At 56.3% G+C, this 21878-nt stretch overlaps 1 protein-coding gene across 2 annotated transcripts in view; it reads right to left on the bottom strand.

The window, feature by feature from the left end:
* Positions 1–1547: 1547 nt before the first annotated feature.
* The window catches only part of NUP98 (nucleoporin 98 and 96 precursor), a 39329-nt gene continuing 18998 nt past the window's right edge, over positions 1548–21878 (bottom strand). For both annotated transcript variants that reach the window (XM_074533333.1, XM_074533338.1), the window contains 17 exons: positions 21049–21162; positions 20170–20308; positions 19762–19939; positions 18885–19049; positions 15891–16067; positions 14661–14811; positions 13372–13783; positions 12128–12357; positions 10722–10991; positions 9673–9830; positions 7988–8131; positions 6648–6790; positions 5944–6165; positions 4574–4815; positions 3878–4032; positions 3033–3144; positions 1548–2004 (listed from right to left, as the gene is read on the bottom strand). In XM_074533333.1, the coding sequence (XP_074389434.1) occupies positions 1793–2004; positions 3033–3144; positions 3878–4032; positions 4574–4815; positions 5944–6165; positions 6648–6790; positions 7988–8131; positions 9673–9830; positions 10722–10991; positions 12128–12357; positions 13372–13783; positions 14661–14811; positions 15891–16067; positions 18885–19049; positions 19762–19939; positions 20170–20308; positions 21049–21162 (3224 nt within the window). In that variant the 3' untranslated portion in view covers positions 1548–1792. The remainder of the gene's footprint in view (positions 2005–3032; positions 3145–3877; positions 4033–4573; positions 4816–5943; positions 6166–6647; positions 6791–7987; positions 8132–9672; positions 9831–10721; positions 10992–12127; positions 12358–13371; positions 13784–14660; positions 14812–15890; positions 16068–18884; positions 19050–19761; positions 19940–20169; positions 20309–21048; positions 21163–21878) is intronic.

Raw genomic sequence — 21878 nt, 5'->3', positions numbered from 1 at the left:
GAATAATAATAATTTGGACTAGGACAATCCAATAATTTGGATTAGGGCAATATGAGACAACAGAAACAAAGAGTTATGGACAGCCCGGGTACCTTTTCTGGGCAAAATTATACCGAAAAAGGATCCACGTTAACAGAGGATTAACCCTTAAAAACAATAACCTGTTACATATTCATACACCTCATCCATGATGCATAAATTCCATTCAAACACAGGATTCTGCCTGGGCAGTGTCAGCTCCTTCCTCTGAATCCTGACAGTGTCTCCAGGGCTGAGTGAGGCAGGAAGAAGTTCATTTCTCCTGATAATGGAGCAATAAATTCTCTTTCTCTGAAAGATTCAGGTGTCCTGTGGATGCTGTCTTGGTGTGTCCTTTCTTTGAAAAGTGTCTTACATAGCATAGTTTCTATTTTAACATTTTGTTATAACCTAAAACTATATTTAACCCACTACTTAAGAGAATTAATACAGCATTACTTTCTAACACAGCATATATAATATTCATTTTAATATTTGCAAAAAGTCAATCATGAAATAGGCATTTTTCACAGAAGGGATTGTCCCGCTCTGCTCTGGGCTGGGGCAGCCTCACCCCAGTGCTGGGACAGCTCTGGCTGTGTCAATGAGAGATCAGAAGCTGCTGGAAAGGGCCCAGAGCAGGGGCACGGGGCTGGGGCAGGGTCAGGAGGGCCCCGAGGTGCCCTGGGCAGCCCAGGCTGGAGCAGCCTGAGCTCAGAGCTCCCCGGGGCTGCAGCTCCTCCCGAGGGGCAGCGCAGGGACAGCTCCGAGCTCTGCTCTGGGACAGGGACAGCGCCAGGGAGCGCCTGGGGCCGGGCCAGGCCAGCTCAGGCTGCACAGCAGGGAAAGGTTCTTGCCCAGAGGGTGCTGGCACTGCCCAGGCTGCCCAGGGAATGGGCACGGCCCCGAGGCTGCCACAGCTCCAGGAGCCTTTGGCCAGCGCTGCCAGGGATGCCCAGGCTGGGCTTGGTGGGCTCTGGGCAGGGCAGGGCTGGCACTGGGGGGTCCCTGGGGGTCCCTCCAGCTCAGGACATTCCGGAATTCTGTGATTCACTGTTCACCCTGTGCCAGGGCCTGCCCACCCTCCCAGGGTGGAGCAGAACTCCTAATCCCAGTTCTACTGTCTCTGAATCCTACCTTTTACAACTTTCCCAAAACCCTCTAATTTTAAAGCTTCCCACATTCCTGATTCCCAATCTCCCACCCAGCCCTGCCCTCTGGCACTGGCAGCCATTCCCTGGGTGCTGTCCCTGCAGGCCTTGTCCCCAGTCCGTGTCCAGCTTTTACAGGAGCTCTTTTCATTACCAAAAGGCCACAATCTGGTTTATCTGGTTCCCAGAGATGAGTGATGTTTCCTCCCGAGACTCTGAAGGAGCCTACCCCGATGAGCACCAAAGCAAGGTGGGATTGTATCAGACATTCCTGGGCTGTCCTTACCCCCCACCCACCCATCCCGGGGTGACACAGCAAAGGACCCACACCTCCAAACTCAAACCCAAATCCTTAAAAACCACAGGCACCCATGGGAGTACTATAAACATTTTATTTGTGGTTTTCAAAAAGACAGGAAAATAATCTAGAGCATTTATTTATATTTTTTCGATAAAAACCTTTCGATACTCCTCATGCATGAAGACCTTGGGCGCGCACCCCGGGGCGGTGCCGGGCGCTGGGGCAGGGTCCGGGGCGGGCACGGAGCCGTTCCCCAGCGGGCACAGCCCTGCCTTGGCTGCCCTGCTGGGGTGAATGCTGCCGGGTGAGGCCCGTGGGGCGCTCAGTGCGCGGCCAGGGCCAGCTCGCGCAGGTAGGCCTGCGTGAGGCCGCGCAGCTCCTCCAGCGCGTAGTCCTCGGGCATGGGCAGGCGGCTGATGTGCGGGGCCAGCAGGCGCAGCGGCACGTGCGGCTCCGCGGGCTCGGGGCCCACCTCGGGGCCCTGCTGCAGGCTCAGCACCGCCCGCAGCACGTTGGCCACGCGCTTCGCCATGTCTGCAAGAGTGGGACACAGCGCTGCTGTCACGCATGGGCTTTATGAGAAATACCTTTGCTTGGGTTTTGCTCCTGAGAAGCTGAGGGGCCTCAGAAACGAAATGTAAACAATGGTTATCTGCTGCTGTGGAATGCAACAGGTGCATCTGTGATTGGTTTCATGTGGTTGTTTCTAATTAATGGCCAATCACAGTCAGCTGGCTCAGACTCCCTGGTCAGTCACAAGATTTTATTATCATTCCTTCCTTTGCTAGCCTGCTGATGAAATCCTTTCTTCTATTCTTTTAGTAGAGTGTTAGTATATAATTTTCTTTTAATATAATATATATCATAAAATAATAAATCAGCCTTCTGAAACATGGAGTCAAGATTCTCATCTCTCCCCTCAGCCTGGGATCCCTGTGAACACCAGCACACCCTGCATGTGCTCCGCCCCAGAAGCGCTGCAGAGCAAACCCAGCGGGACTGATGGGGCAGGGGCAGCTCGGGAGGGAAGGCACTGGATGTGCTGTCCTCTCCCTGCTCCCCCCCTCAGCACAGGCAGTGCAGCCACAGGAGGAGAGCAAACAGCCTGTGCCAGGGGGGGTTTAGGTTGGATACTGGGGAAAAATTCTTCCCCAAAAGGCCTGAGGAGACTCAGCCTGCAGAAAAGGAGCCCAAGTAGGGACCTTCCCACACTCCTCAACTCCTTGGCAGGACGGGGGGGTCGGGCTCTGCTCCCAGGGAACAGGGACAGGAGCAGAGGGAACGGCCTCAGGCTGGTTGGATATTGGGACAACTCCTTCCCAGATAGGGCTGTGCAGCCCTGGCACAGCTGCCCAGGGAGGTTTGGAATGCCCATCCCTGGAGGATTTCACAGCCCTGTGGATGTGACACTTAGGGACACAGGTCAGTGGTGGCCTTGGCAGTGCTGGGGAATGGCTGGGCTCAATCTGAAGGGTCTCTTCCAACCTAAATGGTTCTGTGAGCAGGGGACACAGGTGCTGCCCAGGTGTCCCAGGGAGCTGCAGGACAGGGTGTCAGCGTACCTGACTGAGCCAGGCGGTCCTTGGCCGTGTGGCACTGCAGCTGCTCTATCCTGTTGCACAGGGACGTCACTTTGGTGTGTAACCGCTCCAGCTCGTAGGTGGACACATCCAGCTGGAAGCAAACACGGGTCAGCTCCAAGGCCAAACACACACACACCAAAACCTGCCTCAATTCACACCAGAGCAGGCAAAGGGGAAGCCTGGACAGGAATTTGGGGGAATGAACGTGGAGATTGCTGGGTTTGTCCCATCCCTTTCACTTGTCACTGTCACACTCGCACAGGGCACAGCCCACCCCTTGCTGTGACAGCAGACAGCAAAGCCCAGTTTTAGAGATGCCCCACGTTCTCACTGAAGTGCCTGCCAAAGAGAAGCACCAATCCCCCCTGTAGCCAGGATATTTTCTGAAAAATCCTTTCCTTAAGAGTTTTTCTCCTGAGAAGCTGAGAGGCCTCAGGAACAAAATGCAAACAATGGTTATCTGCTGCTGTGGGATGCAACAGGTGCATCTGGGATTGGTCTCATGTGGTTGTTTCTGATTAATGGCCAATCACAGTCAGCTGGCTCAGACTCTCTGTCCAAGACACAAACCTTTGTCATCATTCCATCTTTTCTATTCTTAGCCAGCCTTCTGATGAAATCCTTTTTTCTATTCTTTTAGTATAGTTTTAATATATGATATATGATACATATTATATCATAAAATAATAAATCAGTTTTCTGAAACATGGAGTCAGATCCTCGTCTCTTCCCTCATCCTGGGACCCCTGTGAACACCATCACACTCCCCCTCAGCAGCCAGTGAGCGCTCCAGTGCAGCCCCCGTGGGAGCTGTGAATCCCCACCTGCTGAATCCTGTCCAGCATCTCGTTGACACGGATGTAGTCGAGGTAGACCAGCCCCGCCAGCTCCCAGTCCTGGATGAGCGCGCTGCGCTCCGGCGGCTCCAGGTCCTCCAGGAACCCCTTCAGGTACTTGTAGTTCTCGCTGATAATTGCATCTGCAGAGAGCTGCAGTTAGGAACAGAGCCCATCCCGTCTCCCACAGAGCAGGGAACAGAAGGCCACTGCTGCCCTTGTCCCCAGAGGCCCCTGTGCCCCAGGAAGGTGGGGCTGTGCAGCAGGGAAAGCACTGCCCTGCTTCCCTGTTTGCCCAGGAAAAGCACCATGCCAGGTATCCAGGGAGAGCTGGTTTGGAACTGCCAGGCCCTCTGTGCTGACTCTGCTGCTCCAAACCCAGCCTGGTCCCTTCACTGGCCGCCCCATGGCTTGGAATCATGGAGTCACTCACTGGTTTGCGCTGGGAGGGATCTCAAATATCATCCAGTCCCACCCCTTTCCACTTGTCCCCAGTCCCTCTGCAGCTCTCCTGGAGCCCCTTCAGGCCCTGCCAGGGGCTCTGAGCTCTCCCTGCAGCTTCTCCTGTCCAGGTGAGCCCCCCCAGCTCTCCCAGCCTGGCTGCAGAGCAGAGGGCATCCCACTCCCACCATGCCTTTGTGTGCTGCTCAAAGCTCAGGACGCAGGAGGAGCAGCAAGACCCACCTGAGGCCAAGTGCCTGACGACCAGCTTGTGGCACTGGTTCCAGTGGCCAGCCTTGAAGAGGAACAGGGCCTCCTTGTGCTTGTCTCCCTCCATCCTGGCGCGGACAGCCTTGGCCTCGTGGATCCAGCGCGGGGGCACGCACAGGCGCTGCGTCAGGAAGGTCTCCTTGGCCCAGCCCTCGGGGCCCTCGGCCAGCGCGCAGTGCCGGCCCAGCAGCTCGCGCACGGCCTTCTCTCGGGCACTGCGGGCACAGGGCAGCGTCAGTGCTCCTGCCACCCACCCACACTGTGGGCACAGGGCAGCTGTTACTGCTCCTGCCACCTCACAGGAGCAGGGCACTGCGGGCACAGGGCAGCGTCAGTGCTCCTGCCACCCACCCACACTGCGGGCACAGGGCAGCATCACTGCTCCTGCCATCCACCTACACTGTGGGCACAGGGCAGCATCACTGCTCCTGCCACCCACCCACACTGTGGGCACAGGGCAGCATCACTGCTCCTGCCACCTCACAGGAGCAGGCATTGCGGGCACAGGGCAGCGTCAGTGCTCCTGCAACCCACCCACACTGCGGGCACAGGGCAGCGTCACTGCTCTGCTCCTGCCACCCACCCACACTGCGGGTACAGGGCAGTGTCAGTGCTCCTGCCAACTCACAGGAGCAGGGCACTGCAGGCACAGGGCAGTGTCACTGCTCCTGCCACCCACCCACACTGCAGGCACAGGGCAGTGTCACTGCTCTGCTCCTGCCATCCACCCACACTGCGGGCACAGGGCAGCGTCACTGCTCTGCTCCTGCCACCCACCCACAGTGCGGGCACAGGGCAGCGTCACTGCTCCTGCCACCCACACAGGAGCAGGCACTGCAGGACAACATGGCCTTCAGGACCCTCCCACCTCACACCAGTCTGGGATTCTGGGATTTTCCCAGGTGGCACAAAGCCCTCGGTGTGCACAGCTCCATGTGGGAGAAACCACTGCAACCACAGGTCTTTAGGACTGAGCCCAAGTTATTGCAAGGCCTGGAACAGTCACACAGGGTCTGTCACAGCCTGTCTAGCCCAGGACAGTCACACAGGGTCACACTCACAGCGTGTCCAACCCAGGACAGTCACCCAGGGTCACACTCACAGCCTGTCCAGCCCAGGACAGTCATACAGGTTCACTCACTGCATGTCCATCCCAGGACAGTCACCCAGGGTCACACTCACAGCGTGTCCAACCCAGGACAGTCACCCAGGGTCACACTCACAGCGTGTCCAACCCAGCACAGCCACCCAGGGTCACTCAGGATGTGTCCAGCCCAGCACAGCCCCCCAGGGTCACTGTCACTGTGTGTCCAGGCCCAGCACAGCCCCCCAGGGTCACTCACTGCGCGTCAGGCTCGTGCAGCATCACGAACACGGCCCACTCCCAGAGCCCCTCGCTCTCCAGCTGGGCAGCGTAGCTGGTGTTGAGCACCCCCCAGCTCTGCTGGGACAGGTGGCAGTAGTTGAGGGCCCTGAGCACCTCCCACAGGTGCCAGCTGAGGCGGAAATCCAGCGGGTCAGAGGTGACACTCCTGGGGTCCAGCAGCTGGTCAAGCTCGTAGGACCTGCAGAGGAGAGCTGGTAACTGGCAGAGCTGGTTGTGCCCACAGAATCACATCCAGTCCCCTCCCTTCACCCACCTCCACGTGTGTGATTTACAGCAGTTATGGGGGTTTGGTTTTCTTTTTTAAGAAGAAAATTAACAGTCTTTACTGCTAAAATCTAATGAGTCTGCACCCAGACTGTCACCCCTTTTCCTTTGTGTGTGCTCCCCTGCAGATTTCTCACTGCCTTCCACAAAGGCAGCTACAGAGAAGCCTTCCTGCACTCTTCAGACACACAAAGCACCTAAAATCCCACAAATCTCCCCCAAAGCTCAAGGTTCCCAATTCTACCATCCCCAGGTGACACCACCTTCTGTCAGGGATACATGTGGGGCTGATTTCAAGAGGTTCAGGCTGATTTCATCCCCCTGCTTGGTGAACTCAGGCAGTCACTGACTGATCATGACTTTTCTAAATACTTACTGAACTGTTTGCCCACTTACCTGTCACTGTAGAGCTTTAACAAATGGAAGCAGACATCTCTCAGGGGCCTTCCTCCATTGTCGTCTTCCTCAATGACATACCCAGAATCCTCCAGGTAAGGAGGCAGAGGACAGCAGGCGTATTTTTCACACTCTGAGGTGTTCTAGGGAGATAGTTTCAACAGTAAGTTTGAAGACCATACTCTGAACAAAACTGAATTCCCCAGCTCAGCAGGCTCAGGAGATTCTTTCTGCACCTGCAGGTGGAACCTCCCCAGAACTATGGACCAACATGAAAAACCTGAACCCAAAATGCTCGGGCGGGTTCATGTCTCACACTGAGCTCTGACAAACCACTGCCTGGAGGTACAGCCAGCTCTCACACACAGCCTGGATTCCCAAAGGCTTTTGTAGCTGGAAAACCACGTGGGCCTTGGTGGAATGAGGTGGATGCATCCCAGGGAGCCTTCTCTCTGTAGCCAAGCAGGGTCTGGGCAGCCACAACAGCACAGGACACACTGAGTCAGTCAGAACAATCAGCTGAGAACTTGCACTTCAGCTGGGTATTCAAAAGTGCCCAACACTGGATATTGAAGCAAACATCAGTGACACGTTTCCAGACTTGCTGCTGTGCTTGAGGATGGAGGGCTGAGCTGGCTTTAGTTAAATGATTAAACATGTTTTTCAGCAGAACCCTTTGTCCTGCTGCACACAGAGCTGAGAGCTCTGCACCAAGACACAGGGCTCTGCATAATGCATGGAGCCACAGGGGGTGGGACAGGGGCTGGGGGGGCACACACAGGCTGTGAGGCACCATGAGCTGCTGGACAAGGCATGTGAGGATTAATGACCCCAGTGGGAGAACAGGCTGTCTGCCTCAAAAGGGCTTCTCTGCTGTTGGCCACTGATCCTCTTCCTAGGATGAACAGCTGGACAAAACTTGGAAACACTCCATAAATGGGTTTTCTCCACAGAACTTATGGTTCTATAGAATGACAGAATGGTTTGGGTTGTAAAGCACCTTAAAGACCATCCAGTTCCACTCCCTACCATAGGGACACCTTCCACTGTCCCAGGCTGCTCCAAGCCCTGTCCACCCTGGCCTGGGATGCTTTTAGGGATGCAAGGGCAGCCCCAGCTGCTCTGGGCACCCTGTGCCAGGGCCTGCCCACCCACCCAGGGAGGAATTCCTCCCCAGTATCCCACCTAACCCTGCCCTCTGGCAGTGGGAATCCATTCCCCCCATATCCTACACTCCATCCCACGTTCAGCAACTCCTGGCTGCTCCTGGAGCCTCTGTGCAGCAGCAGCAGGCAGGAGCACCCCGAAGGGCTGCTTTAGGGCAGGAGGCAGTGACCCACCTGAAAGGCTGACTCATACATGGCCAGAGCCCTGGAGATGGAGGCCGTGGGGGGCAGCAGGTACCAGAGGTGCACGGCCACGCAGCGCTTCCAGTCCAGCAGCGAGCACACGTTGACACTGATCCTCTCGGAGAGCTGCCACACCTGGAGCCACAAAACCTGATCAGACAGCCCTGGAGCACAGACCCTGCTCAGTCACCCCTGAGCACACACCCTGCTCAGTCACACCTGGAGCACAGACCCTGATCAGACAGCCCTGGAGCACAGACCCTGATCAGTCACACCTGGAGCACAGACCCTGATCAGACAGCCCTGGAGCACACACCCTGCTCAGCCACACCTGGAGCATAAACCCTGCTCAGTCACAGCTGGAACACACACCCTGCTCAGCCCCACCTGGAGCACACACCCTCTTCAGCCACACCTGAGCACAGACCCTGATCAGACAGCCCTGGAGCACAAACCCTGCTCAGCCACACCTGGGGCCGCACACCCTGCTCAGTCCCATCTGGGGCACAAACCCTGCTCAGCCACAAACCCTGCTCAGCCATACACCCTGTTCAGCCACACCTGGAGCACAGATCCTACTCAGCCACACCTGGGGCACAAACCCTGCTCAGTCACACTTGGAGCCACACACCCTGCTCAGCCACGCACCCTGCTCAGCCACACCTGAGCACAAACCCTGCTCAGCCACACCTGGGGCCGCACACCCTGCTCAGTCCCATCTGGGGCACAAACCCTGCTCAGCCACAAACCCTGCTCAGCCATACACCCTGTTCAGCCACACCTGGAGCACAGATCCTACTCAGCCACACCTGGGGCACAAACCCTGCTCAGTCACACTTGGAGCCACACACCCTGCTCAGCCACGCACCCTGCTCAGCCACACCTGAGCACAGACCCTGCTCAGCCACACCTGGGGCCAGCTGTGCAGCAGCAGGAGGTGGCGCAGGGAGAGAAGCCCCTCTCCCTGCAGTGCCCGTGGCTGAGTGGCTCACGAGAGGGGGGCTGATTGGGAGGGAAAGAAAGGAAAGAAAGAACTAGTGGGGCTGTCCTTACCAGGGCTGTCCCCAGTGGGGCGGTGGGGCTGTCCCCGATGGGGCTGTCCCCAGGGGGGCTGTCCCAAGTGGGTCTGCCCCCAGTGTTGCGGTCCCTAGTGTGGCTGTGGGGCTGTCTCCAGGGTGGCTGTCCCCAGTGTGGCTGTGGGGCTGTCCCCAGTGTGGCTGTCCCCAGGGGGGCTGTGGGTCTGTCCCCAGCAGGGCTGTCCCCAGGGGTCTGTCCCCAGCAGGGCTGTCCCCAGGGGTCTGTCCTTAGTGGGGCTGTCCCCAGCGGGGCTGTGGGTCTGTCCCCAGTGTTGCGGTCCCTAGTGTGGCTGTGGGGCTGTCCCCAGTGTTGCTGTCCCCAGTGTGGCTGTAGGGCTGTCCCCAGGGGGGCTGTGGGGCTGCCCCCAGCAGGGCTGTCCCCAGGGGTCTGTCCTTACCGGGGCTGTCCCCAGTGTTGCTGTCCCCAGTGTGGCTGTGGGGCTGTCCCCAGCGGGGCTGTCCCCAGTGTGGCTGTGGGGCTGTCCCCAGCAGGGCTGTCCCCAGGGGTCTGTCCTTACCGGGGCTGTCCCCAGTGTTGCTGTCCCCAGTGTGGCTGTGGGGCTGTCCCCAGCGGGGCTGTCCCCAGGGGTCTGTCCTTACCGGCTTGCCCGCCAGCAGGGCGAAGAGGCGCAGCCGCTCCTCCTGGATGAAGCGGTCGCTGTGCAGGCGGTGCCAGTCCACCAGCTGCAGGGTCAGCAGGTCCCTCACGGGCTGGCTGCCGGCCAGCTGGGACAGCAGCAGCGCCAGGCGGTGGTCACCTGCAGGGACACCCCTCAGCTGCACACTTTAGAGCCCCCCAACAAGGCTTTGGGTGGGAGGGAGCCTAAAACTCATCCCCTTCCAGCCCCTGCCCATGGCAAGGACACCTTCCACTAGGTCAGCTGCTCCAAGGCCCATCCACTGGGGGATGGAATGGGGAGGCCACAACTCCAGTATTTCTTACAAAATAAACCACTCCATAAACACCTGGTATAACAGACAGGGATAAAACCTGCCATAAGGCTCTGAAAATACATGCTTTTAACCCAAATAAAAAATGTCTGAACAGAAGCTCAATTAAAAAGATCATCAAATATTCAAAGGAGTGACTAAGAAAACCCCCAGTTCCAAATGCACCCCAGCAGCCCTTTCTCACTGGGGGTTGTGGACAGAGCCAGAGTGAAGGGGACCAGGGAGTCCAGCAGCAGCCCCTACCCAATCTTCAAGGCCAGGCTGGACAGGGCTTGGAGCAAGCCCTGGGATAAAGCCTTGGGATAAAGGAAGGAGTCCCTGCCTGTGGCGGGGGTGGGACTGGATGGGCTTAAAAGTCCCTTCCAGTCCAGCCCATTCCATGATTTTGTGGCCACTGACAAAGGAACATTTCACATGCAGAGCAGCCAGTGACTATGAGCTCTGTAAGTTTAATCTCTCTTTGTGCATGTCCCTTCTCCTCTACACAAAAGCTGTGATTTAGGAACCTTACAGAATCCCAGAATATCCTGAGTGGGACTGACCCCCAGGGATCTCCCAGTGCCGGCCCTGCCCAGCCCAGAGCCCACCAAGCCCAGCCTGGGCATCCCTGGCAGCGCTGGCCAAAGGCTCCTGGAGCTGCGGCAGCCTCGGGGCCGTGCCCATTGCCTGGGCAGTGCCCAGCAGCCCGGGGTGCTCACCTGCCTGCTGTGCCAGCCTGCAGGCCTCGCCGATCCTCCTGCCCGTGAGGCAGCTGAACACGGCTTCGACGTGGCTGCCGTACCGGGCCAGCGCCACCTCCTCCTCAATGCGCGCGGCCGCCGTCTCCGAGAGCCAGCGCGAGAAGGCGCGGCGCCGCTCCAGCGCCAGCACGTACTCGCTGGGCTCCTCCAAGCTGGCCTCCAGCTCCTTCAGCTTGCCCCAGATGGCCTCACACAGCGTCCACGCCAGGCACCAGTGCTTCACAACGCCTGTGGGGACACACACCAGCGTCAGCAGTGCGAGCACAGAACTCAGAGGGGCTCATGTGAGGGTAACTCTGGAGGGTTCCCTGTCCCCCACCCTGGAGGGTTCCCTGTCCCCACCCTGGAGGGCTCACTGTCCCCACCCTGGAGGGTTCCCTGTCCCCCACCCTGGAGGGTTCCCTGTCCCCACCCTGGAGGGCTCACTGTCCCCCACCCTGGAGGGCTCACTGTGCCCACCCTGGAGGGTTCTCTGTCCCCCACCCTGAAGGGTTCCGTGTCCCCACCCTGGAGGGTTCCCTGTCCCCACCCTGGAGGGCTCACTGTCCCCCACCCTGGAGGGCTCACTGTCCCCACCCTGGAGGGCTCACTGCCCTCAGCCTGGAGGGCTCACTGTGCCCACCCTGGAGGGTTCCCTGTCCCCCACCCTGGAGGGCTCACTGTGCCCACCCTGGAGGGTTCCCTGTCCCCCACCCTGGAGGGCTCACTGTGCCCACCCTGGAGGGTTCCCTGTCCCCCACCCTGGAGGGCTCACTGTCCCCACCTTGGAGGGTTCCCTGTCCCCCACTTTGGAGGGTTCCGTGTCCCCACCCTGGAGGGCTCACTGTCCTCACCCTGGAGGGCTCACTGTCCTCACCCTGGAGGGTTCACTGTGCCCACCCTGGAGGGTTCCCTGTCCTCACCCTGGAGGGCTCACTGTCCCCACCCTGGAGGGCTCACTGTCCCCACCCTGGAGGGCTCACTGTGCCCACCCTGGAGGGCTCACTGTCCCTCACCCTGGAGAGCTCACTGTCCCTCACCCTGGAGGGCTCACTGTGCCCACCCTGGAGGGTTCCGTGTCCTCACCCTGGAGGGCTCACTGTCCCTCACCCTGGAGGACTCACTGTCCCTCACCCTGGAGGACTCACTGTCCCTCACCCTGGAGGGTTCCCTGTCCCTCACCCTGGAGGGCTCACTGTCCCCAGTGTGTTTGGCAGGGGCTGCCCAGGGAGCTTTGCAGTGCCCATCCCTGCAAGTGTCCCCTGGAGGTGGCACTGAGTGCTCTGGGCTGGGCACAAGGTGCCCACGGGGCACAGCTGGCACTGCATGGGCTGGCAGGGCTGTGCCAGCCCAAACCATTCAGAGAAGGATCATTCTGTACTCACTCTCTTCCACAGCGGGATCCTCGGATGCTTTCCTGGCCCAGTCAGCATAGTCATGGATAGCAGAGACTCCAGGGTTGGGGGCCAGGAGAGGACAGGGCTCATCCATATGGACAGTGGTGTGCTTCAGCTTTATCTCCAGAGGGGTGAGATACAGCTCCTTGTCTCTGTCCAATCTCCACTGTTCCAGGCTCAACTTTTCCACGTGAACTTTGAAAGGGGATTCTGTGAGTCTGGAGAAAAAGGGGAGATAGACTAAGTAGCAAAAGTTCTGCACGCTCTCCATGCAAGTGGAGCAGCTCATCCTGCAGCTTGTCCTAATTAACACAACAGTAAAACAAGACCCAAGGCATGAAGATCCTTGGGTGAGAGTCTGGGATTTGGAGCCAGGCTTTGAGACCTGGAACAACCTGGGGTAGTGGAAGGTGTCCCTGGCCACAGCAGTGGGTTTGAACAGGATGCTCTTTAAGTGTCAGAACCCAAACCTTCTGTGATTTGGTAAGTAAACTGTGACTCACTGAACTGTGCAGAGGCAGCAAGCACACCTTCACCCCAGCTCATTCCTCAGCACTTCACATATGCTGGAGAACACCCAGACAAGCCTTCTGGAGCACTTCAGTGGTGGGACTGGGCTATATTCCAGTCTGGTTCTGGTATGGAGACCCTAAAGGCCCATGCACTGCTGGATGCACAGGCAGTAGGAAGGTGTCTGGGAGCTGAGAAGCTGAACTAGGACTTCCTCAGGTAGGGCAGATGTCCTCAGGGGGAACCAAGAGATTGGAAGTTTCTTGACAACAACTTCTCTTAAACCTTGTGCTGGGTAACAGTGCTATTTGTTTGATAAAAAAGAAAAACCAAATCCTCTTACTATGCTATTCCAGGATTTGACAGGGATATTTTTGTGGAGAAGGGTCATGAAGGAGACCTCCATGGCTAACCCCATCTTGCACCACTCCTGCATGTCAGAAGGAACAGTGACCTGCAACCAGGATTCTGCCAGCCATGCAGAGTGAGCCTGTCCCATCCATCCTGAAGGGAAGCACTACTCACAGCCTTTGGGACCCTGAACAATCTGGGGTAGTTATTCCAGGATTTGACAGCGATATTTTTGTGGAGAAGGTGAATGAAGAAGATCTCCATGGCTAACCCCATCCTGCACCACTCCTGCACGTCAGAAGGAACAGTGGATTCTGCCAGCCATGGAGAGCGAGCCTGTCCCATCCATCCTGAAGGGAAGCACTACTCACGATTTGGGAGCCACGGGGGTGGGCAGGAATCCATACTCCACGGGCTCCAGCTGAGCATCCTCTGTTTCACTGCAGCCGCTCAGCTGATCTCCACAATTGGCCAGCGTCCAGTTGGGGCCCCAGCCCACGCGGAAGGAGCGGCCCATGAAGAGTCCCATGTCCATCAGGAGCTTCCCCTTCCCGTAGGTGATGGATCTCTCCAGGGGGACGAGCCCGCGCTGCCTGCGCGCCCCCACCGTCTTCACCTGCACCTCGGGCACGGCCGCGGGCACCGCGAAGGCCGAGGCCAGCGGCGACCACAGGGCGGCAGAGGGGGCACTGTCCAAAGTCCTGGGGCCCTTGGCATCTGCCACAGCAGCGCTCGGTGCCTGGGAAAGGACGCTGGCAAACTTGGATTGCAGCAGCCCAGCAGCTGGTGGGGAGAAGCAGCAAGAACGGTCAGTGGAAGGGCAGCCGTGTTCCAGAGGGCGTTGCTGGGCTTTGAAGGGATTTCAGGAATTCCCAGAACAGCCAGTGACAAAGGTCTGGATGGTGTGAAGGGGACACGGAGCCAAGTGTGAGTGTGTGCAGTGCTGAGCCCCACTGACCCTCCAGCCCTGCCCACAGGAACACAAGGGGTGCTCCCAGGAAGGGAAAGGCACAGCCCCAGCCCAAACTGGGCCATTCCCAAAGGGGTCTCTGATTTAATGTCAGAATCAGGACATCAGCACAGAAGTGGGGTGGCACACGGATCAGCAGGGCTCACACACACCTCAGGGCTGCCCTGCCAGTCATGTGGGCTTTGAATTGACTAACAGATCTGAATTAATGGGTTTCCTCCATCAGGGAGCACCATCCTGCTCGCTCCCAGGGGTATTCCTCAATACTCCCATGGAAAGCACCACTCAGTGGGTGCACTGGGTGCAAGGGGCAAGGTTTGGGCAGTGGGGGAATCTGGTAGGGGCTGCCCTGTGCAGGGCACAGCTGGTGCCCACCACAGCAGAGCCACCACAGGCCACCTCCAAACCACCTGCAAAGTTGGTGATCTGGGAGATCTTAAAAGGGGGAAAGAACCCAGACAAGCAGGAAAAAAAAGAAAAGAAAAAAAGAAGTTAAAAGATCAGTGCAAGCATCAGAGGAGGTGAGGAGGTGCTCCAGGCACTGGAGCATTCAGGGCAGAGCTTGTGCTGGAGCAGGGAATGAGCAGAGGAGAAAGGAGTGGCAGGAAGGAACTGGTGCAGAGCCCATGGTTTTGCCTGTTCATGTTAAAATTCACCCTTCTTCACACAACCTGTGGTTTCTCACCATACCTGAGTGTCTTTTCTGTCCTTGTGATTTTGAAATGGGAAGCCTCGGGGAGCAGATCTCTTGGGAAGTGTCCATCTTGACAGGTTGCTTCCCAGGATAATCCAGGATCAAATCCAGGTCGTCATCATCAGCAAGCAAGGAAGCTTTCATGATCTGAGGATGTGGGAAGCCAAGCCAGAACATCAGCAATCCCTCCCACAGCTGCAGCTCACTAAGCTCATCAAAATAGCTCTTCCCACCCAAAAAAACTCCTACATGCAGCACATGACCAAACACAGCCACGCTGCAAGCATTCCAAGGAACAGTGGAGGCGCAGCTCAGGCTTGCTGCCTGATGGAGGGGGTTTTACAAACACTTGTTACATCAGTGCACAGGGCACGCTGGGGATGGGGGTGACATCCCACAATAATCCTCATTTCTTAGATCTCAGCTCTGTCTGCTGTTTGTTAGCTTAAGGAGTAACTTCTGGTCTATTTCAGGGAGAAGCCCAGAAGTGTTCAAGGTTCTGTTCTTCCACAAAAATTACAAAGCTGGAGAGGAGAAGGGAGCCAAGGAATGGCTGCCAGTGCCAGAGGGCAGGGCTGGGTGGGATCTGGGCAATGAGGAATTGTTCCCTGGCAGGGTGGGCAGGCCCTGGCACAGGGCGCCCAGAGCAGCTGGGGCTGCCCCTGCATCCCTGGCAGTGCCAAGGCCAGGCTGGACACTGGGGACAGTGGGAGGTGTCCCTGCCATGGCAGGGGTGGGATGGGCTTTATGATTATTCTCAACCCAAATCTTCTGTGATATTGTGAAATAAAAGCACCAATACCAGTACCCAAGTCAAGACCCATTACCCCAAAATGTTTTTATCTATCAAGGCAGAAGGGGACCAAGGCAGCTGCTCTGGTATCAGTTCAGCTTATCCCAGTGCCCACAGGGCAGAGTTCTGGAAACTGAGCTCTGGCTTTAGGGTGTTCCATGTCTGAGCTCTGGCTTTAAGGTGTTCCATGTCTCCACATGTGGGGTTTCCCCACAACAGAGGTATGGTGTGAGCTCAGTCCCACTCCATGGGATGCCCTGATCATTACAGGCTGGTGTGTGACCACCCTCGGGAGGCAAAAGCACCCTTGAGGAGTGCTCCCCTCATTTCCCAGAGAGCAGGGCACGACACTGACCTGCCTCCCTGGGGACACAAAAGCACCCTTGAGGAGTGCTCCCCTCACTTCTCAAGAGGAGCAGGGCAGGACACTGACCTGCAGCACGTAGGGGTTGATGCCCTGGGTGGACGCGATGTGCGTGGACGCTGGCACTGCCTCCTGCTCCTCGGCCAGGGCATCCTCTGCCAAGGGCTCCTGGGCTGGCTCCTGGGTGACGTCTGCCATGTCACTGTCCAGCTCCACCAGCCTGCCCAGCTGCTCCAGCTCCAGGGGCTGCGGATACAGAGGCCAGGTCACACCCACAGAGCACAGCTCAGCCAGCACAGCCACGGCTCCCAGGAGGGCTCTGCCAAGGCTGCACACCAAGGGCAGGGATGGACACACAGAACCTTCAGGGTGTGCCATGCCAGGGAAGGAGCAGTCCCAGAGCAGCGGTGCCCTCCTGGAGTTTTCCCAGTTCTGCCATTCAGTTCAGGGAACTGTTCTTCAGCAGTGGTTCTCACATGCCCAGCGAGGGAGAGCTCTGTGTGCCCTGCCTGCCTCCCAGATCCACCCCGTGTGGTACAGACTCCAGCCACAGAGCCTACATTCCACCAAGATCTGCATTTCTCATGGATACTGCAATGGGCAGGCCCTGGCACAGGGTGCCCAGAGCAGCTGGGGCTGCCCCTGCATCCCTGGCAGTGCCCAGGGCCAGGCTGGACACTGGGGACAGTGGGAGGTGTCCCTGCCATGGCAGGGGTGGCACTGGGTGGGCTGTGAGGTCCCTGTAACCCAAACCCTTCCATGATTCCATGGCTAACTGCTCACACAGGCTGTACTTTTGCCCAGCTGGCTCTGTGGGACCTGAGCTCCCTTGTACTGGTTTGGTTCCAGTTTAACCATCCCGTGACTCAGCTTTGTGTCCTGTGAAAGCCTCATGCTTCTAGCTTCCCAGAAAAAACACAGTAAAGTGAACTGAAGTGATGCAAAAACAGGAGTGAGGAGGCCTTGGCAGGGAGTGTCCTGGGAATCCTGCTCAGGAATTAAGGAGCATGTTCACAAGGCTGTGCTTAGCTCTGCAGAACGAGCCAGGATGGGGTGAAGGGTCTCAGCTGAGATAAAATCCCCTGTGGGGGGCTGTAAGGATAGAACTGAGTGGCAGATGCAGAATCTGAGCCTGGCCCCACGTGTGGAACAGATTTACAAGTCAAAATATGGTTACAAACACACAAGTTTCACTGCTCCCTTCACTGGGCTTTAATGCAGCAAGCTCCCTTTCAATATTAATAAATTCATTAATATTTAACTTAGTGAGGGAGGACAAAGCAAAAACCAAGTCTAGATACTAAATGCTTCTTACAGCCCAAACAATAGTATTACCAAATGTGTTCTATGCCAAGAGTTTGAGACGTTTTAAGTGATGCTATGATGCTCCTTAGGGCTTAGGGAAACTGATGTTTTTCCTAATTTCAGAAATTAAAACCTAAGTCAATGTTATGCAAGTCAGAGAGGTTAATGAACCTGGAGGAGTTTTTGCTAAGTACACTGGATTGTACAAGAATATTTGAATATATCCGTGATATTTCCAGTGTTGCTGAGTGTTTAAAAGCTCAGCTCTGGTCCCCCATTCTGAACACGAAGCAGGGAGGGGAGCTGAAGTGATGCTGTTGGGCAGCCACGTGTGCAGCTCAAAATGCAAATAATTAAGGAGCCACTCGAGCAGAGGGATGGATGAGTGGGTGTTAATTATCTGAGGAGCTGTGAGAGCTGGAGCAGCAGCTGGCCACTGCTCTGGGAGTCTCCATGCAGAAGCCAGCAGAGCTGGCAGCCCCAGCCTGCCCCAGCAGCAGATGGTGCTTTGGAATTGCTGAACAGGGATCAGGGTCCTGAGGGCTCTCTCCCCTGCCTGGAGAGCTCTGACCACACAAATGGGCAGCAGAGACTCGCTCTGGATACCAGGGAGGAGTTCTGTGTTACAAACACACAACTGCTGAGGTGGGAAAAGCCTCTGAGCCCCCCAAGCCCAACCATGCCCCAGCACTGCCAGGACCACCAGTGACTCCATCCCAAGTGCCACATCCACAGGCTGTGGAGCCCCTCAGGGAGGTGACTTCACCACTGCCCTGGGCAACCTGTGCCAAGGCTGGACAGCCCTTTTCAGGAGGAAATTTTCCCAATATCCAACCTAAACCTCCCCAGGCACAACCCAAGGCCATTTCCTGCTCCACCCTCCTGTCAGGAGCTGTGCAGAGCCACAAGAACCCCCCTGAGCCCCCTGTGAAGCTGAGCCCCTTCCCCAGCTCCCTCAACCCCCCCTGGGGCTCCAGCCCCTTCCCAGCTCTCTTTCCAGCGCTGGACACGCTCCAGCCCCTCCAGGGCTCTCGTTCCCAGAACTGGACACTCTCTTTTGAGGTGTCACACAGTGCTCAGCACGGGGGACAGTCCCTGCCCTGGGGCTGTGCCCACACCATGGCTGGGACAGCCCAGGGACAGGGGCCACTGGCCTCTTGCCCACCTGGGCTCCTGCTATTCCCAGTGAACTAGATCAAACAGTGCCTGTGGATCAAACATTGCTGTGTAAGATGGGCCCAGCACTGAGGATGTTTTGCAAAGGTTTAAAGCAGTCACATCCAACACAAGTATGTTTATGAAGCCAGCATATAGCCAGCCCTACAAAAAGTATTATTTTAATAAAAATAGAGCACATTCTTAAAATGGAAAGCAGACAGTCTTGCACACTAATGGTGGTAAAGGCAACTGAGTGCACAGCATCACTGTCCAGGCAGGCAGCACACGGCGGTGGCATTACGGGCGTGCATTTAATAGTCACAAAAACAAGGGTTCTTCCAGAAGAGGTGCAAATCTGCCAAACTCAGACTAGAATTCAAACAAGAAACAAGGGTTGAAAGCCTCCCCGCCCCATCCTTAGTCTGCAATGTCAAGTGTCTCAAAGGAAAACAACACGCAGCCACTCAGGCAGAGCTCAGAAGAGTTTCTGTGAGGCTTCACTCTCCAGATTGCACATTACTCCAACCACCCCCTTCCCAGGCACAGCTATTCTCCAAATTCCGTGTCATCAACCCCCTTTAGGCACTGCTCTCCTTCTACCTGAGCCGGGGGCGCTGGCTTGACGTTCAGGGCCATCTGCTGGGGTGGCAGGTGCCCTGGGGGTGGCACAGGGGTGGTCTTTAACTTCTTGGTGTCCACTTTTAAAGGACGATCTTCCTCCTCCTCATCAGAATCTTGCAAGCCATACTTGGAAAAGTGTGCTACCTGTGTTAAGGAGGAGGACAAACGTGTCACAGCTTGGAAGTGAAATTTCTGGAAGGCCTCAACACTGGGCAGGCGTAATTGTGCCCTATACAGGAGTCCTAACACACAACTCTTGGGACACCTGCAACAAATTCAGCCTCTCTACAGAGGCTGCTGTTTTAAAATTTATCAGCTGTCGCAGACTCTGGGATGACAGTTCAGTGCTGTAGTGCTTGGAAATTTTATGATTTCATATGTGTTAATGATTATATGTATTACAAAACCACCTGCTCTAGGCAGGGCTGGGGCCATAGCTTTCACCACAGAACTGCAGACTGGTTTGGACTGGGAGAGACCTTAAAGCTTATTCATTCCATGGGCAGGGGCACATTCCACTAGTGCAGGTTGGTCTGTTGGTTCAAGCCCCATCCATTTTGCATGCATTATTGATTATGTGTAGTACAAAACCACCTGCTCTAGGCAGGTCTGGGGCCACAGTTTTTATCACAGAACTGCAGACTGGTTTGGACTGGGAGAGACCTTAAAACTCACTCATTCCATGGGCAGGAGCATGTTCCACTAGTGCAGGTTGGTCTGTTGGTCCAAGCCACATCCAACCTTGAACGCTCCCAGGAATGAGGACGCTTCTCACCAGAGCCCAGGGACTCCGGAGAGCTGTCCAAAGCCAGAAATGAGCCAGAACTGCCTCGATGTGGGGCTGCAGGTGGCTCACCTTGAAGACCCAGGAGCCGGTCTCGGGGCGGTACTCCTTGAAGCGCGCCCCCTGCCGGCGGGACACGGCCTCCAGCCGGCCCTCGTAGTCCATCTCTGCCAGCCGCTCGGGGCTCTTGATCAGGCACCGCGACGTCTTGTCCGTGGGCCACACCCCGTCCAGGGTCACCTCAGCCCGCCTGCCAAAGGACAACGGGCTCACAACGAGGGGCTGGCAGCCTGCCCAGGGAGCAGGGCACAGCCCCACGCTGTGGGGAAACTCCTATCGGCTCTCAAACCCAACGTGTGGCTCAGAAACCTGAAGGAACTCACTGACACTCTAAACCGAATGCACCATTTGGGTTTGTCTCCTGGTTGCAGCCTGCAAGCACAGCAGACTGTCAGGGCTCTAAAATTCATCCTTACTTACCTATTTAACCCTTCCCCGATGGGAGGTTTCTTTTCGTCGTCAGGGTAAACAATAACTTCTTTTCTCCGGATATGTACAATCTCATCCAGGTTTAAGTTTGTTAGATTTACTTCTCCTTCAAAGTAAATCGATCCATAACCTGCACAACAACCCAAAAGGTCACAATTAAAATTGTGAAAAGGTCAATTACATTGCGAAAAGTCACAATTAAAACTGTGAAAAGTAATATGCCAGAGAGCTCACGTTCCTGCTGTGCTCCCTCTGTCCCCACCTAGCCCTGTCTGTCTCCCAGACAAAGTGACACATCCTTCCCCCTGAGAAAACTCTGGAGGAGCATTATCAACTTTGACACCAATATCAAATGGCTGGGAGAGCTGGCAATGTTCAACCTGGAGAAGGAAAGGCTCCTGCCAGGGCCTAAAGGGGCTCAGGAGAGCTGCAGAGGGACTGGGGACAAGGCCTGCAGGGACAGCACCCAGGGAATGGCTGCCAGTGCCAGAGGGCAGGGCTGGGTGGGATCTTGGCAATGAGGAATTGTTCCCTGGCCGGGTGGGCAGGCCCCAGAGCAGCTGGGGCTGCTCCTGCATCCCTAGAAATGTCCAAGGCCAGGTTGGAAAGGGTTTGGTGTGCACCCTGGGATGGTGGAAGGTGTCCCTGCCCATGGAATGGGATGAGCTTTAATGACCTTCCCAAACCAAATCAGTCTGTGATACTGGGATTTATTTTATCCCAAAATCCTACAAAACATTGATGCCAACTGCTGCCAAAGCAAGGGCACTGGTGGCAGTCAGACTGAGGGCTGGGAACCGAGGCCCTGCAGCTTTGGGATCCCGGGCAGGGTGAAGGCCCAGGGAGGCCTGGGGAGGCTGGGGCGCTCACCCGTGCGGCCGATGGTGAAGTCTGTCACGATACATTCCTTCCTGTCATTGGTCAGCCGGGCCAGCTCCTCCAGGGTCGGGATGGTGTAGTAGCCAGCTCGTGTCAGGACAATCCCTGCAACACAACATTCCCTGAGAACAGGGCTGGCAGCAAGGCATCCCATTTCTTTTGCCAGCCTGACCAGCTGTAAGCCTCAGAGGAACTGAGAATCAGGGCACCCAAAGCCAACAGACACCACAACACCTTCATTCCACAGCCTCCAGAGCACATTTAAACCAAGTGCCCTGGCAAGTTCTGCTCAGGCACCTGCCAGGGAGCAGCAGGTGTGCAAACAGAAAGGAAAGGAGGAGTGCAGGGAGAAGAAAAATCACAAATGTATCAACACTTGAAGGAAACACTCTCCCAGCTTTAGTAGCCTGGGGCCTCAGGCACTGCTGACCAAACTGCAGCTTCTTCTACATTTAACAGGCTCCAATTCTTCTTCATCTAATAATCTGTCTAATGATCTTCCTATTTCCCAAAAGCATTTTGCATCTACAAAATGTCCAGAGACATTTCTTTTGCACACATCACCTGCCGGTTTCGTTACATGCCACGTAAGTATTAGCTGGGAGTATTAACAAATCTTTTCCCTTTACCTTCTCAAGTTCAAAAAACTCTGACACACGTGATATAAAATTGGAGGATAAAATTTAAATGCCCGCTGACTCAGCAGATAAAATTTCTGCACTAGGTAAGAAAAGCAGCATTTGTATTCTGGCGGAAGGAAGGGGGAAAAGAGCAAAAGCCGGGGGTGTCCAAGAGCAGCAAACTCCGCACGCAATGCTGCC

Source organism: Zonotrichia albicollis, chromosome 2 (assembly GCF_047830755.1).
Source record: "Zonotrichia albicollis isolate bZonAlb1 chromosome 2, bZonAlb1.hap1, whole genome shotgun sequence".
In the NCBI taxonomy this organism is placed as follows: domain Eukaryota; kingdom Metazoa; phylum Chordata; class Aves; order Passeriformes; family Passerellidae; genus Zonotrichia; species Zonotrichia albicollis.
The sequence above is the reverse complement of the archived record's forward strand: the minus strand, read 5'-3'. Positions and strand labels throughout refer to the sequence as shown.